The 20,994-nt window shown below is 46.1% G+C and overlaps 1 protein-coding gene across 5 annotated transcripts in view; it reads left to right on the plus strand.

Annotated features, from left to right (window-relative positions):
- Positions 1-20,994, plus strand: part of ttc13 (tetratricopeptide repeat domain 13) — a 95,338-nt gene that overhangs the window by 3,692 nt on the left and 70,652 nt on the right. For all 5 annotated transcript variants that reach the window (XR_011948510.1, XR_011948516.1, XM_072512997.1 and 2 more), the window contains exons 2-4: positions 7,788-7,882; positions 9,757-9,832; positions 20,766-20,836. Coding sequence is in view for 3 of the 5 variants with exons in the window: in XM_072512997.1 (XP_072369098.1) it covers positions 7,788-7,882; positions 9,757-9,832; positions 20,766-20,836 (242 nt within the window). In the remaining 2 variants the exon portion in view is untranslated. The remainder of the gene's footprint in view (positions 1-7,787; positions 7,883-9,756; positions 9,833-20,765; positions 20,837-20,994) is intronic.

The following is a 20,994-nucleotide window of genomic DNA, read 5'->3' on the forward strand; positions in this document are numbered from 1 at the left end:
AATCTCTGAGCTCTGGCTTTTGTTAACTGTATCTAAGGTCTCCAGACTTGGAAAAGATGTACAATTACAATCTCGTTTGAGACCAGTAACTTACTTAAAAAAAAAAAAGTCTGAAATCCCAGTTATTTATTAAAAGATTGAAGCCACAAGTTTAAAATAGAAGATAATATACTACACAAGCCTCAAGCAAACCAAACACTAAATATTATCTCAGATAACATAGAAACAGAAAATAGGAGCAGGAGGAGGCCATTCGGTCCTTCGAGCCTGCTCTGCCATTCATTATGATCATGGCTGATTATCCAACTCCGTAGCCTAATGCTGCTTTCCCCCCATATCCTTTGATCCCTTTAGCCCTAAGCTGTTTCCCTAACTGCTTCTTAAAAACATGCAATGTTTTGGCCTCAAATACTTCCTGTGGTAATGAATTTCACAGGCCGTCCACTCTCTGGTGAAGAAATCTTTCCTTATCTCTGTCCTAAATGGTCAACTGCATATCCTCAGACTGTGACCCCTGGTTCTGGGCACACCCACCATCGGGAACATCCTTCCTGCATCTACCTTGTCTAGTCATAGAATCATAGAATTTACAGTGCAGAAGGAGGCCATTCGGCCTATCTAGTCTCTACTGGCTCTTGGAATGGGCACCCTATTTAAGCCCATACCTCCACCCTATTCCTGTAACCCACCCCACCTAACCTTTTTGGACACTTAAGGGACAATTTAGCACGGCCAATCCACCTAACCTGCACATCTTTGGACTGTGGGTGAAAACAGGAGCACCCAGCGGAAACCCACGGAGACACGGGGAGAAAGTACAAACTCCACACAGGCAGTCACCCGAGGCCGGAATTGAACCGTGGACCCTTGCGCTGTGAGGCAGGAGTGCTAACCACTGTGCCACCGTGCCGCCTGTTCGAACTTTATAGGTTTGTAAGAGATCCTCTATTATTCTTCTGAACTCCAGCGAATACACTCCGAACCAATTCAATCTCTCCTCAAACATCAGTCCCGCCATCCTAGGAATCAGTCTGCTAAACCTTCGCTGCACTCTGTCTAGAGAACGTCCTTCCTCCGATTCGGAGACCAGAACTGTACACCGTCCATACTCTCTTTTGGAAGATTTGTTAGCTCAATTGGCTGGATGACCGGTTAGCGATGCGGAGTGATGCCAGCAGCCTGGGTTCAATTCCCATACCTGCTGAGGTTACCCGCCTTCTCAACCTTGTGGCCCGCCTGAGGTGTGGTGACCCTTGGGTTAAATCACCACCAGTCAGCTCTCTCTCTCGCTCTCTGTGTTCATAGGAAATTTGATTGATTATAAACTATAAATTACACATTAAATTGAAGATACAACTAAGGCAGCTCTTATAAATTGGCTGAGCAATCCATTAAGCATATGGATCAGTCAATCTCGGTCATAAAAGTGTCTTCATCTTGAAGAATTTCAACTCATCACCGTCTCGAATTTAGCCTGATTCCCACTCAACTACAGCATATAACCAACCTGAGTTCCATGGGCACAGTCTTCACCAATAAATAGCATGCACCTGCGGAACCTCCTCAACTCAGTCTGATGGCATGTATCCGCTAATATTATGTTCAAGTAACTGAAACAGCTCTAGCAACTATACACTTACTTATTCTCATCTGGGTCTAGCCTCTGTGTTCTTCAGCTTGCCTGTACTGCACCTATCGACCCCTCAATATTTACTGAGCTTGGATTGATCTGTGACCTTTTATATGGTGTTCTGTCAGGGTCAGTCTCCCTGGAAGTTTTGGTTTTCAATTGCAGCTTCAATTTTTATTTTCTCGGAATCTCAGAGGATCAGTTTTCTTTCTGTTCCCCTTTTTGGTTTCCCTTTTCAGTTGGGGCCGGCTCGAAAAATCTACAACTTTGAAAACACAGATTCCACCCAAATGTAATATTTCCAAGTTTGCAGATAGGCAGGAAGCTAGGCAGGAATGTGTGTTGTGAAGAAGATGCAAAGTGGCTTCAAGAGGATTTGGACAGACTTAGTGAGTGGGCAGCAACATGGAAGATGGATTATAATGTGGAAAACTGTGAGGTTATCCACTTTGGGAGGAGGAACAGATGTGCAGAGTATTTCTTAAATGATAAGCAATTAGAAAGTGTCGCTGTACAAGGGGACTTGTGTGTCCTCATCAATAAGTCACTGAAGGCCAACATGCAGGTGCTGCAAGCAATTAGAAAGTCCAATGGTTTGGTAGCCTATTATCATACGTGGATTTAAGTACACGACTAGTGAAGTTTTGCTTCAATTGCATGGAACCTTGGTTAGACCATACCTAGAGCACTGTGTACTGTTTTGGGTCCCTTACTTTAGGAATGATATTGCTATAGAGGGAGTACAATGAAGGCTCACCAGATGTTCCTGAGATGGCGGACTATCTTGTGAAAAGACATTGGCAAAACTAGACTTGTGTTCTCTGGAGTTTCAAAGAATGAGAGGTGATCTCATTGAAATATACAAAATGCTTAAAAGTTCAGGATGCAAAAAAGGTGTTTCCCCTGGTTGGGAGTTTAGAACCAGAGGGCACAATTTCAAAATAAGGGCAAAGCCACTTAGGACTGCGATTGGGAGAAAATGTTGTGAATCTTTGGAATCCTTTACCCCAGAGGGCTGTGGAAGCTCGGTGATGTTAGAACTAGCGATTGATAGTTAGACATCTGTCAATGACGTAAAGGGATATGTGGATAGTTTTGAAAAAGGCATTGGGGATAGATGATAAGCCATGATAGTATTAAATGGCAGAGCAGGCTTGACAGGCTGAATGGCCTACCCCACCTGTATTATTGCAGTACTGTCAGCAAAAAGTCAGACATAGACCTGCGAGTATTTGTCAGTAGTATGTTTGGAATTCTTGAACTAGGATAGTATGTATGCGTTTTATCAAATTGTCAGCAGGTTAGGGGGCACTACTTTGGTGTGACATGGGAACAGTTGCGTTTTCGATAGCTTCGGCTCTGCCCATCTTTTAATCTGTTTTCATCCTGTTGCAAGTTTCATATTTGTCTTTTTTGGGCTACAGGGCTTATGCTATGTTCCTGGAAGTTCTTGATTTGTTTTATTTTTTGTGAGGAAGAGCCGAGATGAAAATTTAGTATCCTCGTTTGTTCGTGACGGTTAGAGAAGCCTGGGTTGCGGCTCAGCTTGTAGTGGTGCAGTTGTTGCTGAGCGGGCTCTCGCCTTGGCGATGTTGTGTGCACCTGGATGATGGCCACCATCGAAAATGCTGTTTTGGCAGAAAATCCCGGCTCTGCGGTGCAGATCGTCAGAGCTCACTTCAAAGAATTACAGGGTATTTTTAAGAGGGCGGTGGAGGCACACATAAGCGCACTTTGCTTGGTGAGGGCCCTCCTCCGTGTTGTCGAGATCCTGTGGCATGGTGTGTCGTGTACCCTGACGGGTTTGGGAGATGGGGGTAGGGCGGAGCCTGATCCATGGCGAGAGATGGAAGGTGAGTTCCTGGTTGAGTTTGAAAATTGACTACTATGCTTTGGTAATCTGGATTTGGAGGCTGGATGTATCAGATTCAATGGAGCATAGCATATCCTGCCTTTGAGGATAAAGGGTTGGCTGGACCCACCAATCACTGGTCCTATATTGTCTGGTTCTTTATTCTTGTGAGGGGGGAGGTGGCCGAACCCGTTGAGTCATTCCACCTGGCCGGGGCCTAGGCTGTGGGCCTCCTGGGTGTCGGTGAGACGACATGGTGGAAGTGGTGGTGTCTCATGCTTCGATTGTTGGAATCCATGATAGATTCATGATGGATTCAAAAGAGTGTTTGTTGATCCTGCCTTATCTTTTGCCTTGTCGAACATGGAAGATGTCCTTCTTGTGGACTTTTCCCTGCTATTCTTCTGTTATCCTGGGCGTTACGTCCTGTTTATCATATTGTTGAATATTGTTGCTGTCTTTTTTTCCTGCAGGGGAGTACAAAATGTTGGCGCCATGGCCTGTCATTGATTATCCTAATCTAGCAAAATCATATTGAGTCAATTAGAAGAAATGTGATTTGTGAGTTTCACTCATTTTGAAGAGGATGAGTGGAGCTGGGGGAGGGTTGGGGTTGATAGCATTAGATTGTCCTCACTGAGATTAAGGATAGCCCCCCAATAATAGCTAATCTGTTTTTTTTTATTTATTTATGTTACTGAATTTAAGAATCCATGTCTTTATCCGACAATGGCCTGAGCAGACCTGGGGAGGACTGGGTTCTTTCTGACTCATCTTTGGGGTTGAGGTTTTTTGGTTCTCTCCCTCTCTGATGGGATCTCTCTCTTTGCTCCGCGTACTCCTCTCTTGACCCAGTGGAACACCATGTGTATTGTTGGAGCAGGTGGGACCAGTAGTTCTGGTTGGTTGTTGGGCAGGAGAGTTTCTCTGGGTGTCCTTTCTGCAACGGCAGTCGCTTTGAGTTAGTCTGGTCATTCCTTCCTTGGGGGTTCTTTTTCTCTTCTTCATCTGGTCACCATTGTTTTGGATCTTCTCCTGCTCTGGCCCGATGGTTGGGGAGCAGTTTTCCTGGAGGTGCAGTTGGGTTGTGTGGTATTTTGTATGTAACCCCACAGTTCAGATTTTCTTTTTTTTTGTGTAAGAATGGCTGCGATGAATTCGTTCTTTGGTCTTGCACGGGTGCAGATAGGTTTGATATTCGAGGAGAGGAGGCTGTGATGAGTCACTGATGCCATTGGTGCTGCTGGGGTTGAGCGAGTTGCACGTTGGTGCAGGCCCGATCACCCGTAAGAAGTTTATCCTGATTTCTTGTGATGATTGTGGACCTGTGCGGCTTGGAAGGTCTGCACCGTTTGATCATGTCTTTATGACTTTATTTTGCTTCTCCCTCGGCCTTTGGTGGAGCCATAGGAATATCGAGTTTTGCCTAATGATTATGTTGAACCAGTTGTCATGTTCTCCTGTTTCATTCTCCATAGGTTAGACATTTTCTTCTTGCTCATGGTGATGGGTTATTTTGTGTTACTCTCTAAACTGTAAAACCTCAATAAATATATTTTCAAAAGATAACTCCGCATACTGGACACAAACTGTATGTCAATACATACTATCTTCAAACCTGTAGTTCTGCATTCTTCAAGTCCTACTCTGGGACCTGAGCGCACAATCTGACACTCCCAGTGCAATTACTGCTCTTTCAGAGGAGGCGTTAATTCTGCCTTGTCATGTGGGCGTAGATATCTGTAGGTGGAACTACTCCGAACAGTAGCAAGCAGAGTTCTCCTTGCTGTCCTGACCAATATTTTTTCCTCCGACAACAAATTATCTAGTATTGTATCTCGCTGCTGTTTGTTACACCCTGCTGTGTGTAAATTGGCTGCCACATTTCTTTCATTACAACAAGGATCACACTCTTGAGTTAATGGGCTATTAAGTGTCCTGTTATAAATAGTCTCTCCTTTTCAACCTTAAATCAGCATGACACTCCAACAGCATCACAGGAAAGGAAGTTATGCTGAACCTTTCAACGACACAAGTTCAGCCTCAAATGAAGTATTGTGTCCAATTCTGGCCACTACACTGTGGGATAGAAATGAAGGCTTGAGAGAAAATAATATGAAAATGGTTCCAAGGATGAGTAACTTCAGTTACGTGGATAGATCGGAAAAGCTGGGCTGTCCTCTTTGAAGAACAGGGGGTTGAGAGGAGAGCGGAAGCGTTGTGATCCAAAGGCCACAGATGTAAGGTGATTGGCAAAAGCACCAGAGGTGACATGAGGAAAAACATTTTTACACAGCAGGTGGATAAGATCAGGAATGCATTGCCTGAGATTGTGGTAAAGGCAGATTTAACCATGGCTTTCAAAGGGAATTAATGACCTTGAGAGAGAAAATATGCTGGGCTACAGTAAACAGGTAGAGTGTGGGATCATAGAATCCCTACAGTGCAGAAGGAGGCCATTAAGCCCATCAAGACTACACTGACCCCTCAATTGAGCACACTATTCATTCCCCCCTCCCCCCTCATTCCCGCTCCCTAACCTGCACATCCATGGACACTGAGGGACAATTTATCATGGCCAATGGCCAATTCACCTAACCTGGACATCTTTGGACTGTGGGAGGAAACTGGAGCACCCAGAGGAAACCATGCAGACACAGGAAGGACATACAAACATATGGATTAGCTGGATAGATAGATAGCTCTAACAGAGAGCTGGCCATGAACTGTGCTGTTACCTTCCTGTGTGTTCACATCACCAACAATCTGTCCTGGTCCACCCACGTCGACGTTATGACCAAGAAAGCACAACAGCGCCTGTACTTCCTCAGGAAACAAAGGAAATTCAGCATCTCCACATTGACTCTTACCAATGTTTACAGATGCACCATAGAAAGCATCCTATCTGGCTGCATCACAGCCTGGTATGGCAACTGTTCGGCTCAAGACCGTAAGAAACTACAGAGAGTCGTGAACACAGCTCAGCCCATCACATGAACCCGCCTCCCATCCATTGATTCTGAATACACCTCCTGCTGCCTTGGAAAAGCGGACGGCATAATCAAAGACCCTTCCCACCTGGGTTATTGTCTCTTCCAACCCCTTCCATTGGGAAGAAGATATAAAAGTCTGAGAACACGCACTAACAGGTTCAAAAACAGCTTCTTCTATGCTGTTACCAGACTCCTGAATGGCCCTCTTATGGACTGAATTGATCTCTCTACGCATCTTCTTTACTGTGTAGCAGTAGATTCCCATGTGCTTCACTTGATGTCTTTATGTATTTACAGTGTGTATTTATTGGATGCCCTATCTTTTTCATGTATGGAACTATCTGCTTGAACTGTAAGCAGAACAATACTTCGCACAGTACCTCGGTACACGTGATAAATCTAAATCTACCATTCGATGATTAAATGTGACTGATTGCACTTTGATAGTTAATTTGCAGCAATGTCTTTCCACATAATGTGACAATGCCACATCATGTGCGTGAAAAGATAGACAATGTAATAAGGCAATGTATCAATGCAAAATCTTCAAATATAAACAAATATATTTAAATGTTATGGCCCAGTCTTTAGAAATGTTTGTTTAGTTTATGTTCATTGCATTAAATATGCACAATAGCAGTATTACTGTGTGCACTTAGCCTATGGCTATACTTAAAAATGTCTTTACATCACTATCAGAATAAAACAGCTTGAATTGCGCCACACAATTAATTGCTTTGTAATGACAGATTCTATGCAGAACAACGTGGCATCCATTATGTACCAACAGAGCTCTCTAAGTAGCAGTGCAGTATTGGTTGAAGAGCGAAATTAGATCTCTCCAGTCTTCAGTTAGTACCGTGGGATCTTTAATGTCCACATGAGCATTCAGGGGCAAAGAGACCTCTGTCTAATAATGAAGTTAGCAGTAAGTACTATATGGCAGTTGGTCTGATCCATGAGCTCTGATTTTGTTAATCAAATGCGATGTATATTATATGTTATATCTATGCTATGACTTTTACCAGGTTTTTCCATATTTTTAGAGCCACAATTTTGTTTTATCACCCCAGTGGTCCTGTGAATCTTTAATTATCTATGTAACCCCGGAACAAACTATTTTAAAAGCAAAAGTTCAAAATGAAAACAGATAAATGTTGGAATTATGCAGCAAATCGGCCAGTACTCATAAAATTAAGGCAGATTATGATTTTTCAGTTATGTACCCATAACCTCGAAATTGCAAAAATAGAGAGAAAAGGGTTAATTGCTAAATGACTTGGTGAAAGCTTTGTTTTGCTTCATGTTTTAGAGTCTTCATTTCTGAACCCTGAAGACACTGACTGCGTGCCCAGTGGAGCTCCACCATGTGAACCAGTGCTGTCCCTTGACACTGAGAAAATTCTGGTATGTTGTTCTGTTTATTTTACAAAGAAAAGAACAAACCCATTGATGATTCCGAATTTACTTACTGTTTTGAACTAAATGATTAATTCAGGATTATCTTAAATGCTGGTCAAATTTGTACCTGTAATTTACACCTGCAGTGTAATGAGTCAGAAAAGTGCCACATGAATAGGATTACATCAGCTGGAAGTGCTCCAGTCGTAAGATCTGTTAATTTTATACCTAACCCTGTGTTTGACTATAGGTTTCTATGTTTTACATCGTTCAGAAAGATATGTAGCATTGGATGCAGTGAGTATCAGTATTATTCAAAGATTTCATTGATTTATTGGGCCTTTGCTCCTAGAAATTAGATTTTTCATGTGTCTGGCATCATTAATTTGGAATAGCCTAATGGTTTTTTGAGGTATAATGTAGAAGAGTCGTACACTGTTGTTCATAATAAATATCATGGAGTAGGGGCTTTTCAAAGTAACTTTGTTGCAGTGTTAACGTAAGCCTACTTGTGACAATAATAAAGATTATTATTGTTATCATAGAATGGTTACAGTACAGAAGGAGGCCATTTGGCATGTGTCTGTGCTGGCTCTCTGCAAGAGCAATTCCCCTGTGCCACTCCTCGCTTTTTCTCCCACAGCCCTGCAAATTCTTCCTCTTCAGATAATGACCCAATTCTCTTTTGAAAGCGGTGACTGAACCGTACTCCACCACATTCTCAGGCAATGCATTCACGATGCTAACCACTGGCTGTGTAAACAAACAAACAAAAAAATGTTTTTCCCCATGAGGCCATGGGTTCTTTTGCTGATGAGCTTAAATCAATGTCATCTTGTTGATGATCCTTCCACCAATGCACCAATGAGAATAGTTTATTCCTATATACTCTGCCCAGACGCCTCATGATATTGAGTACCTCTATCAAATCTCCTCTGAAACCTTCTGTGGGCGGCACGGTAGCACAGTGGTTAGAACTGTAGCTTCACAGCGCCAGGGACCCGGCTTCAATTCCCGACTTGAGTCACTGTCTGTGTGGAGGATGCACGTTCTCCCCGTGTCTGCGTGGGTTTCCTCCGGGTGCTCCGGTTTCCTCCCACAAGTTCCGAAAGACGTGCTGTTAGGTGATTTGGACATTCTGAATTCTCCCTCGGTGTACCTGAACAGGCACCGGAATGTGGCGACTAGGGGCTTTTCACAGTAACTTCATTGCAGTGTTAATGTAAAGTGACACTAATAAAGATTATCATTATTATTCTCAGCCCTAGCTTTTGCGATCTGTTCACATAAATGAAGTTCCTCACTCCAGGAAGCATTCTCATGAATCTTTTCTGCACCCTCTGTAATGCATTCACATCCTTCCTTGGGTGTGGCACCTAAAATTGGATGTAATGCTCCACTTGTGGCCAAACCAATATGTTTATCAAACGTCCTTGCTTTTGTACTCTATGCTCCTATTTTTAAAACCAAGGATCCTGTATGCTTTTTGAAACTCTGCTCTCAACCTGCCCTGCTGCTTTCAATGATTATGCACATAAATCCCTCTGCTCCTGCAGCCCCTTTAGTATTGTAGAAATTATACAAATCACACCAGCCTTTAATGTAATCCTCAACAGGAATTGGTGGAAAATTAACCAGACCTATTATTTTTCTTATTGTGGACCGAGGTTTATTTGTACAAGAGGAAGAAATGTTCAGCAGGATTTCATCAGAAATCGGACTATATTGTAAGATCGGTTACATACCGCAAAGCATCTGGGTTGCATTCTTTGATGATTAGGAGGGTGATGCTGTGTAACAAGCTTTTGAATAATGCAAGCAACATATTTTGTAGTTTCTTGGTATGCTCTGCATCAATGCATTATGTATCTCAATTTCAGAGTCAGGCTAAAGTATTGGCTGAACAAAAGAGGTTCCCCTTTTCTACTACCGATGCAAATACAAATGAGGAATTGGGTATGTATTAATTTGAGAGTTCAATGATTTTTCATTTGGATTGTCGAAGTCCAAGAAAAGCCATAAGTTTTATTCAGGACAGGTATTGTACTGTTATAGATTGTATCCTATTTTCAACTGAGGTACGGTAATGGAGTGTCCGAACAGAGCCACCAATGTTTTTCCAGAATTGACTAAAAGGTGCGAGAGCAGCACACTCTTCCATTAGCATCTGCCACTTGTGGGAAGTGGTATGTAAATACTACAAACCTAATCTAATTACTGCAAGCAGTTCTTGGATGCTGCAATGCAACAACGGCCCATTTGACATCAGCTGTGCTGTAGTTGGGTAGTTGTATTCAAAGTTGATTATTTGGAAAACGTTTGGACAATTGTTTTTTTTTTTTAAATGTTTTTTTTATTCTCCTTTTTCACATTTTCTCCCACATTTACACCCATCAACAATAAACGATAATCAGCAAGATATGTCAATCCCCATAATAACAACAATCCCATCCGCCCACCAACCCCCAAACCTCAGCCCGCATGTTTACATAAACAAATGACAAAAAGGAATCGGGGATTACCCATAGTCACCCTTAATCTACACAGCCCCCCACCCACCCCCCCAACTAATGTTCAATGTTATCCAGTTCTTGAAAGTGCATAATAAATAGTGCCCATGACTTGTAGAACCCCTCCGAGCTTCCCCTCAGTTCGAACTTAACCTTCTCAAGGGTCAAGTATTCCAACAGGTCCCCCCGCCACGCCAGGGCACTGGGTGGAGAGGCTGCTCTCCATCCCAACAGGATCCACCTTCGGGCGATCAACGAGGCGAAGGCTATGATATCTGCCTCCGCTCCCTCTGGTCCGACACCCCGAATATGGCCTTCTGGGGACCCGGGTCCAGTTTCACACGCACCACCTTGTAAATTACCCTAAACACCTCCTTCCAGTACTCCCCTAGCTTTGGACAGGATCAAAACATATGAACGTGATTTGCCGTTCCCCCCCCCCCCCCCCCAATGCTCACACACATCCTCTATTCCTTAAAAAAAATCGGCTCATCCTCACCCTCGTGAGGTGCACTCTATATACCACCTTCAGCTGTATCAGCCCCAACCTCACACATGAGGTGGAGGCATTCACTCTCCGGAGCACCTCACACCAGAACCCCTCCTCTATAACCTCTCCCAGCTCTTCCTCCCACTTTGCTTTGATCCCTTCCAGTGGTGCCTTATCCTCTTCCAAAATGGCTCCGTACACCGCTGACACTGTCCCTTTCTCCAGTCCCCTTGTCGTCAACACCTCCTCCAGCAATGTGGAGGCCGGTTCCTCTGGGAAGCTCCTTCCTGGCAAAATCCCGAACCTGCATGTACCTAAACACTTCTCCCTGCTGCAGCCCATACTTCGCTTCCAGCTCCCTCAATCCTGCAAACCGACCCCGAAGAAACAAATCTTTTAGTGTCTTAATCCCCCTCTCTTCCCATTTCCGAAAACTTCCATCCCACCTCCCTGGCTCAAATCTGTGGTTCCCCGAATCGGCATTTCCCTTGACCCTGCCCCCAACCCGAAGTGTTGGCGAAACTGCCTCCAGATTTTCAATGAAGCTATTATTACCGGACTCCCTGAGTATTTCCTCGGAGCTATCGGGAGCGGCGCTGTTGCAAGTGCCTTCAGCCCCGACCCCCTGCACAAACTCTCCTCCATTCTGACCCACTGAGAATCCACCCCTCTGACCCAGCTCCACACTTTTTCCACATTCGCCGCCCAGTAGTAGTACAACAAGTTTGGGAGACCCAAACCCCTGCCTGCCTTCCCCTCTGTAGCAGCACCTTTTCTCACTCTGGCCACCTTTCCTCCCCATATGAATGAGTTAATCCTTCCCTCAATCTCCCTGAAAAAAGACTTTGGCAGGAAAATCGGTAGGCATTGAAAAATAAACAGGAATCGCGGCAACACATTCATTTTAACCGCCTGTACCCGACCTGCCAGTGACAGAGGAAGGCCGCCCCAGCTTGCCAGATCGGCTTTCACTCTCCCCACCAAACTAGGGATGTTGTACCTGCGAAGCCTCCCCCACACCTGGGCAACCTGCACCCCCAGATACCTAAAATGAATCCCTGCTCTATGGAATGGCAGGCCCCCCCCCCGAGACACCACAAAGTACTCACTCTTGTCCAGGTTCAACTTGTACCCCGAGAGACCCAAATACCCGCAGTAGCTCCAATATTCCTCCTATCGACGCACTCGGCTCCGACACATACAGCAGCAAGTAGTCGGCATATAAGGACACCCTATACTCTATCCCCCCCCCCCCCCACTATTCCTTTCCGTGCTCCCGAACTTCTCAATGCGATGGCCAATGGCTCAATCGCAAGTGCAAACAGCAGGGGGGACATAGGACACCCCTGTCTCGTCCCACGATGGAGAGAGAAATATCTCGAACTGATATTATTTGTGCGGACACTCGCCTTCGGTTCCTTATATAATAGCTTTACCCAGTTCACAAACCTTGGTCCAATCCCAAACCGCTCCAGCACTGCCATCAGGTACCCCCATTCTACCCCGTCCAATGCCACAACTACCTCTGTTTCCTTCCCTTCCGCCGGTGCCATAACGACGTTCAAAACCCTCCTTCTGTTCGAAAACAGCTGCCTCCCTTTCATGAACCCCGTCTGATCCTCCGGAAGGCACTCCTCCAGCCTACCCGCCAGTACCTTCGCCAACACTTTTACGTCCACATTCAGAAGTGATATGGGCCGATACGACCCACACTCCGTCGGATCCTTATCTTTTTTTAGTAACAGGGAAATCGATGCCTGCCCCAAGGTTTGCGGCAACACCCCCTTCCCTATCGCCTCCTCAAACATCCCCAACATCAGGGGTGCCAACCTATCCTTAAATTTTTTATAATATTCCACCGGAAACCCATCCGGCCCTGCCACCTTCCCCGACTGCATCCTCCCAATCGCATCCTTTATCTCCTGCTCTACTATTGCTCCTTCTAATGTAGCACTGTCCCCCTCCCCTAGCCTCGGGTACTCCAACCCATCGAGAAATTCCTGCATCTCACGGTCTCCTCCGAGTGGCTCTGACTTGTACAATCTCTCATAAAACTCCTCAAAAACCTTGTTAATCAGCACTGGGGCCACCACCAACTTCCCTGCCCTATCCTTCACCTGAAGAATTTCCCTTGCCGCTGCCTCCCTCCGGAGCTGACCTGCTAACATAGTTCATAATGTTCATAAACTGCACCCCTTGCTCGTCTCAGTTGGCGCACCGCCTTCCTGGTGGACATTCGGTCGAAGCTCGCCTGTAGTTCCTTCCTCTTTTCCAGCTTCGCCGGGTCCCCATCCTCTGCATACCTCCTATCTACCTCCAACATCTCATCTATTACCCTCTGCCTCTCCAACCTCTCCTTATCCACCCTAGCCTTAAACAAAATTACCTCACCTCTCACCACCTCCTTTAGAGCCTCCCAGACGACTGCCTTCGACACCTCACCCATACAATTGAAGCCTACATATTCCTTAATTACCTTTTCAATTTTCTCACAGAACACTTGGTTCCCCAAAAGCCCCACATCCAGTTTCCACCCCGGTCTCTGCGCTGCCCCCTTCTCTAGCACCATATCCACCCAATGTGGAGCGTGATCTGACACTGCAATTGCAGAGTATTCCGACTCCTTGACTCCAGCCAGCAAAGCCTTCCCCACCACAAAAAAGTCGATCCGCGAGTATACCTTATGGACTGCAGAGAAAAATGAATACTCCCGTTCCCTTGGGTGCAGGAACCTCCCATTTCCACCATTAGCCCAGCCAGCGCCTTCGCCCCCCCTGATGGGACCAGCGAGCGCGGCCGTGATCTGTCCAACCTTGGCTCCTGCACCAGGTTCCAGTCCCCCCCCCTCACAATCAGCTCATGCATGTCTAAGTCGGGAACCACCTTCCTCGCGAATCCCACATCGTCCCAATTGGGACCGTATACACTTAACAGCGCCACTAATCTCCCCTCCAAAGCCCCTGTCACAATCACATATCTACCCCCCTGATCTGCCACCACCTTCTCCATCTGGAAGCGTACCCTTTTGCTGACCAGCACCGCTACCCCTTGAGCCCTTACATCAAATCCGGAGTGAAACACTTGGCTAACCCAGCCCTTTTTAAGTCTCACCTGGTCCTTCACCCTCAAGTGAGTCTCCTGCAGCATTGCTACATCGGCTTTCAAATTTTTAAGATGTGCAAGCACCCTTGACCTCTTGACCGGACCTCCTAGCCCTCTCACGTTCCACGTGATTATCCTTACTGGGGATCTCTCACCCCCCCCCACCTTTCTTATCCACCATCACCATACCACCGGGCCCTGCCCCATAAGCCTGACCCGCCCCTGTCCATTGTTAACGTCGAACCCCTTTCCCCCCCCTCCCAAGAACCCCCCCTACAAAAACATCCCCCAACATCCCTCCCTCCTCTTGCTCACCTCGTAGGCCCATTGAAGCCTGCTAACCAGGCTCCAAAGTCCGCAGTCCTCCTCTCACCTCATCCCCGTTCACTAACTGACTCTAGTTAGCTAGCGCGGGTGGCTCCCCCCCCGCCAATACCTCCTCGCCCCCTTCCGCCCAGTCCCAGAGAAAGAAACACCAAAACAAATCCAACCCCTACAATTCACTAACATAACATTTAACCGTCGCAACACAGAACGCCATTAACTTGAACTCTGTAACAATGCAAAGAGAAGTAAATTTCAAATTTCAATACAAATCAGTAAAAAGAAAGTTGTAACATTTGTACATTTTCCAGCCGCTCAAACACAGTCCACAGTCTTTCTTCCAGTTCCGCTCTTCACGTCTGTCCCAAGCCTTCTGCCCTCACGAACGCCTCAAAATAACTCCACTGTCTCAAAATAAAAGTATTTCGCTTTATATGTTACTCTCAACTTCGCTGGGTACACCACACCAAATCGCACCCCCTTCTTGTACAAAGCCGCCTTCACTCGCCCAAACGCCGCTCGTCTTTTTGCCAACTCCACCGTCCAGTCCTGGTAGATCCGAAGCGCAGTACCATCCCACAGCACCTCACGCTTCTGCTTCGCCCAGCTTAATACTTTCTCCTTCATGCAAAACTTATGGAAGCAGATAATTACTACCCTTGGCGGCTCGTTCACTTTGGGCTTCGGCCTTAATGACCGATGAGCTTGGTCTAGCTCGTACAGGGTGGGGTTCTCACCCTCCCCCATCAGCTCCGCCAACTTCTTAGCGAAGTATTGCGTTGGCCTTGGACCCTCTGTCCCTTCGGGCAAGCCCACAATTCTCAAATTGTGCCGCCTTGAGCGGTTTTCCAAGTCTTCCAGCTTTGCTCGGAGCCCTCTGTTAACCTCCACCACCCTCCGCAGCTCGTCCCCCATTGAGGTGACCTGGTCGCTTTGTCGTGTCACGGCCTCCTCCACCTCCTTCATCTTCTCGCCCTGCTCTCTCACCCCAGCCAATGCCTTTGCCACCTCCACCCTGATCGGGCCGATTGCCTCCTCCAACAATGACCTCACCACGACCACCATCTCTTTCCTCAGGATCTCCATGTGCCTCACCAAACGTTTTTCCAGCTCCACCACCATCACCTCGGTCATCTTCTCCACCGTAAGTAGTGCGGCCCCGCCTTGCAGTTCGGCTTCCGCCATCCTGTCAACACTTTTGCTTTTGCTCGTCTTCTCCTTCGGCGGCAAACCCGCGTTTCCTCCTTTCTTTGACGCTGCTTTTTGCATCTTTTAGCGGCTTATTGTTTTTTATCTTCTTTCCTTTCTCCTCTCTCCCCCTTCACCCTCCTGCCCTTCATCAATCTGACATTCTTCTTTTTTGAGAAAAAAAAAACTTTTACCAAACTTCCATAAATCTTCTTTCTTTCTCCTCTACATTCACCTGGGACCAGGCTTCAACCTTCTTCTTCCTAGATGGGAGCCATCCGACGTGGAGCACCCTCCCTACATGGCGCTCGGGCCTGCCGCCACGGCCTCTCCGTAGCTCCGCCCCCGCTGCTCTGACCTGCCGGGCCCGGCACCTCAGCCCCCGCCGCCCGACACCCGCGCGAGGTTCTTCGCCGGCTTTTAAACCGGCCCCGCTGGCTGCTCGTGGCGGCCCCAAAGGCCGACGATAGTCGGGGAGTGCGTGGGGTCTCGGGGATTTCCCCGAAATCGCCACGAATCGCGGCCACCGGCGGGAGCTCTTTTTCTTTTGCGGCCGCCCTGCTCGCCCACCCCACCGGAAGTCGTTTGGACAATTGTTGATGACAGAAAAAGTTGCAGCAGCCATGATACAGTTAAATATATTGCATTGTACTCCGACAATATATTTTCTTGTAACCTCCTGAAGGAGAGTTCCATAAATATATTGCACCCTTTGATGTGTGTCCCAAAGGGCCCTTTTTTAATGTGTGAACCACAACAGTGAAGCCCTACCATGTCTAGCTATTTGGATTTGAGGAGCAACATGGACAGACGTAATACTGATGCATCTTTTAGGTGGTTGTTAGGTAGTGAGCAAGAAGCAGTTTTTCTTTGTCTTGACTTCGGCACCAGAGTCTGTTGTTGCTCTAGATCAGCAGCCAGCATAGGATGGGGGATGAATCTTAGACCTTTCTGTTTTATATTGCATTCAGTATCTCCTAGATTTGACAGATTTGCTTCTTCCCTAGTGCCATCAGACTTTTGAATGGGCCTACCTCGTATTAAGTTGTTCTTTTCTCTACACCTTGCGATAACTGTAACATTATATTCTGCAGTCTCTCCTACCTTCCCTATGTATGATATGCAAGAAACAATACTTTTCACTGTATACTAATACATGTGACAATAATAAATCAAATAACATCACCATCAGTAAATTTAACATTGTTCTGCTGTATCTTTGCTGGTTTTGATGTGGGCAGCACGGTAGCAGCCGGGGTCCCAGGTTCGAACAAAGAACAAAGAAAAGTACAGCACAGGAACAGGCCCTTCAGCCCTCCAAGCCTGCGCCGACCATGCTGCCCATCTAAACTAAAATCTTCTACACCTCCAGGGTCCGTCTCCCTCTATTCCCATCCTATTCATGTATTTGTCAAGGTGACCCTTAAATGTCACTATCGTCCCTGCTTCCACCACCTCCTCTGGCAGTGGGTTCCAGGTACCCACTACTCTCTGTGTAAAAAAAAAAAAACTTGCCTCGTCCATCTCCTCTAAACCTTGCCCCCTTGCACCTTAAACCAATGTCCCCTAGTAATTGACCCCTCTACCCTGGGAAAAAGTCTCTGACTATCCGCTCTGTCTATGCCCCTCATAATTTTGTAGACCTCTATCAGGTCACCCCTCAACCCTCCTTCGTTCCAGCGAGAACAAAGCAAGTTTCTTAAACCTCTCCTCATTGCTAATGCCCTCCACACCAGGCAACATCCTGGTAAATCTCTTCTGCACCCTCTCCAAAGCCTCCACATCCTTCTGGCAGTGTAGCGACCAGAATTGAACACCATACTCTAAGTGTGGCCTAACTAAGGTTCTATACAGCTGCAACATGACTTGCCAATTCTTATACTCAATGCCCCGGCCAATGAAGGCAAGCATGCCGTATGCCTTCTTGAATAGCTTCTCCACCTGTGTTGCCCCTTTCAGTGACCTGTGGACCTGTACACCTAGATCTCTGACTGTCAATGCTCTTGAGGGTTCTACCATTTACTGTATATTCTCTACCTGCAGTAGACCTTCCAAAATGCATCACCTCACATTTGTCTGGATTAAACTCCATCTGCCATCTCTCCGCCCATGTCTCTAAACAATCTAAATCCTGTGTAACTCTGACTGTCCTCATCACTATTCCACCAACCTTCGTGTCGTCCGCAAACTTACTAATCAGGCCAGTTACATTTTCCTCCAAATCATTTATGTATACTATGAACAGCAAAGGTCCCAGCACTGAACCCTGCGGAACACCACTAGTCACAGCCCTCCAATCAGAAAAGCACCCTTCCATTGCTGCTCTCTGCCTTCTATGACCTAGCCAGTTCTGTATCCATCTTGCCGGCTTACCTCTGATCCCGTGTGACTGCACCTTTTGTACCAGTCGACCATGAGGGACCTTGTCAAAGGCCTTACTGAAGTCCATATAGACAACATCCACTGCACCACCTGCATCAATCATCTTTGTGACCTCCTCGAAAAACTCTTATCAAGTTAAGTGAGACACGACCTCCCCTTGAATTTTGACCGACTTTTCGAACTCAGTTGCCGGCCTAAAAATCGGTCAGAGTCCGAGCCGGCGGTAACTCTGATGCAATGTGTTTCGGTGGGCGTGAGAGAAAAACATTTAAAACAGACCAAGTGTTTTTTCTGTGGCGAGAGAGAAACACTTTAAAGATTTCACTGTCGAGAAAACAAAGACACAATTTTATTTATATATAATATATATATATACACTTTTATCAAGAACAAACAGACAATATATATCCTAATACAATAAAAAGTCTATTGAGGTTTTGCCTTTGTGGTGGGCACCTCTTGTATTGCTTTCAGGCACACCTAGGTGGCGGGGTGCCCAAGTCTGTTTTAAGGCGCTACGGGGCGGTGGCGTTCCCGGTGCCTGGTTCCCTTGGGTTGCACTCAAATGTGTCACGGTGACGGGATGCAGAGAGACACATGTTGGGGCGTTCCCAGAAACCTGAGTACAGGTCAGACGCCGTACGCCGGCTGGTTGCAAATGTCGTGCGAGCGTCGAAAGCCTCGGCCGAGAAGATTCTCGGGCTCGAGAGGTCACGCCCATCAGCCAGTCATTGTTGCTTCCTTCTGTATACGGCGGTGTACCTCTCTGCACCATCTCGAACGATTAGGCGGGTCGTGTCCGACGTGGGAGGGCCCTCGGCGGGCCAGCGCTACTGAGCAGTTGAAATTTTTTTTGGGGGGCTGGTTTAGCACGGGGCTAAATCGCTGGCTTTTAAAGCAGACCAACGCAGGCCAGCAGCATGGTTCAATTCCCAAACCAGCCTCCCTGAACAGGTGCTGGAATGTGGCGACTAGGGGCTTTTCAGAGTAACTTCATTTGAAGCCTACTTGTGACAATAAGCAATTTTCATTTCATTTCATTTCACAAAACCATGCTGCCTCTCGCTAATACGTCCACTTGCTTCCAAATGGGAGTAGATCCTGCCTCGAAGAATTCTCTCCAGTAATTTCCCTACCACTGATATAAGGCTCACCAGCCTGTAGTTCCCTGGATTATCCTTGTCACCCATCTTAAACAAAGGAACAACATTGGCTATTCTCCAGTCCTCCGGGGCATCACCTGAAGACAGTGAGGATCCATAGATTTCTGTCAAGGCCTCAGCAATTTCCTCTCTTGCCTCCTTCAGTATTCTGGGGTAGATCCCATCAGGCTCTGGAGACTTATCCACCTTAATATTTTTCAAGATGCCCGACACCTCGCCTTTTTGGATCTCAATGTGACCCAGGCTATCTACACCCTCTTCACCAGACTCAACATTCACCAATTCCTTCTCTTTGGTGAATACTGATGCAAAGTATTCATTTAGTATCTCGCCCATTTCCTCTGGCTCCACACATAGATTCCCTTGCCTATCCTTCAGTGGGCTAACCCTTTCCCTGGCTACCCCCTTGCTTTTTATGTACGTGTAAAAAGCCTTGGGATTTTCCTTAACCCTATTTGACAATGACTTTCCGTGACTCCTTTTAGCTCTCCTGACTCCTTGCTTAAGTTCCTTCCTACTTTCCTTATATTCCACACAGGCTTTGTCTGTTCCCAACCTTCTAGCCCTGACAAATGCCTCCTTTTTCTTTTTGACGAGGCCTGCAATATCTCTCGTTATCCAAAGTTCCTGAAATTTGCCATATTTATCCTTCTTCCTCACAGGAACATGCCGGTCCTGAATTCCTTTCAACTGACATTTGAAAGTCTCCCACATGTCAGATGTTGATTTACCCTCAAACATCCGCCCCCAATCTAGGTTCTTCAGTTTCCGCCTAATATTGCTATAATTAGCCTACCCCTAATTTAGCACATTCACCCTAGGACCACTCTAATCCTTGTCCGCCAGCACTTTAAAACTTGCTGAATTGTAGTCCCTGTTCCCAAAATGCTCCCCTACTGAAACTTCTACCACCTGGCCGAGCTCATTCCCCAATACCAGGTCCAGTAAAGCCCCTTCCCTAGTTGGACTATCTACATATTGTTTTAAGAAGCCCTCCTGGATGCTCCTTACAAACTCTGCCCCGTCCAACCCCTAGCAATAAGTGAGTTCCAGTCAATTTTGGGAAGTTAAAGTCTCCCATCACCACAACCCTGTTGCTTTTACCCCTTTCCAAAATCAATTCCCGGCTTGGGTCACGGTCTGTGTGGAGTCTGCACGTTCTCCCCGTGTCTACGTGGATTTCCTCCAGGTGTTCTGGTTTCCTCCCACAGGTCCCGAAAGACGTGCTATGAGGTGAATTGGACATTCTGAATTCTCCCTCTGTGTACCTGAACAGGCGCCGGAATGTGGCAACTAGGGGCTTTTCACAGTAATTTCATTGCAGTGTTAATGTAAGCCTACCTGTGACAATAAAGAGTAAAAAAAAATATTGGTGAGTATTGATGACCCCATTAGGGGTTGCCTGTGTTCAGACCAGTCATTCCAGAGCTGAAATATAGTAGTTGAAATTAGAAAATTGCTGACCCCAAGTTAGTGACTTGCTACTGTTAACAATGATTTACTCAGTTATTAATCAATGTGCCGATCTTTAATTTACATGCATTAAGTCCATCTCCCTCAGTCTTACATTCAGCTGGCCAATTGATGTCATCAGTGCAATTGCTTAAAAATTACAAAAAGATTAAACAAAATACAAATAATATTTAGAATTCTTTGGAATTAATTGCAAGTTCACTTAGTATTTGAAATACTTCAAAAGTTAATGTTGCCCCATATTTGTTTCTCCCTAGCATTTGGCTATGTCCTGATTGGAAACAGCTTGTATGATGAAGCAATAAAACACTTTTCAGCATTGCTGCAAGTATGTACATTTTATCAAAATTACAACAAAACTGAGACACATAGCTTCAGCTTACACTCTTATACTTATTGTGTGTGTGTGCATTATGTTTAGTGCCTACCTTCGGAAAAGCAAGTTCTTAATGTGGAGACTGCGTAGTTGAATGAGCCAAAATTAAG

The sequence above is a fragment of the Scyliorhinus torazame genome, chromosome 1 (genome assembly GCF_047496885.1).
Source record: "Scyliorhinus torazame isolate Kashiwa2021f chromosome 1, sScyTor2.1, whole genome shotgun sequence".
NCBI lineage: Eukaryota > Metazoa > Chordata > Chondrichthyes > Carcharhiniformes > Scyliorhinidae > Scyliorhinus > Scyliorhinus torazame.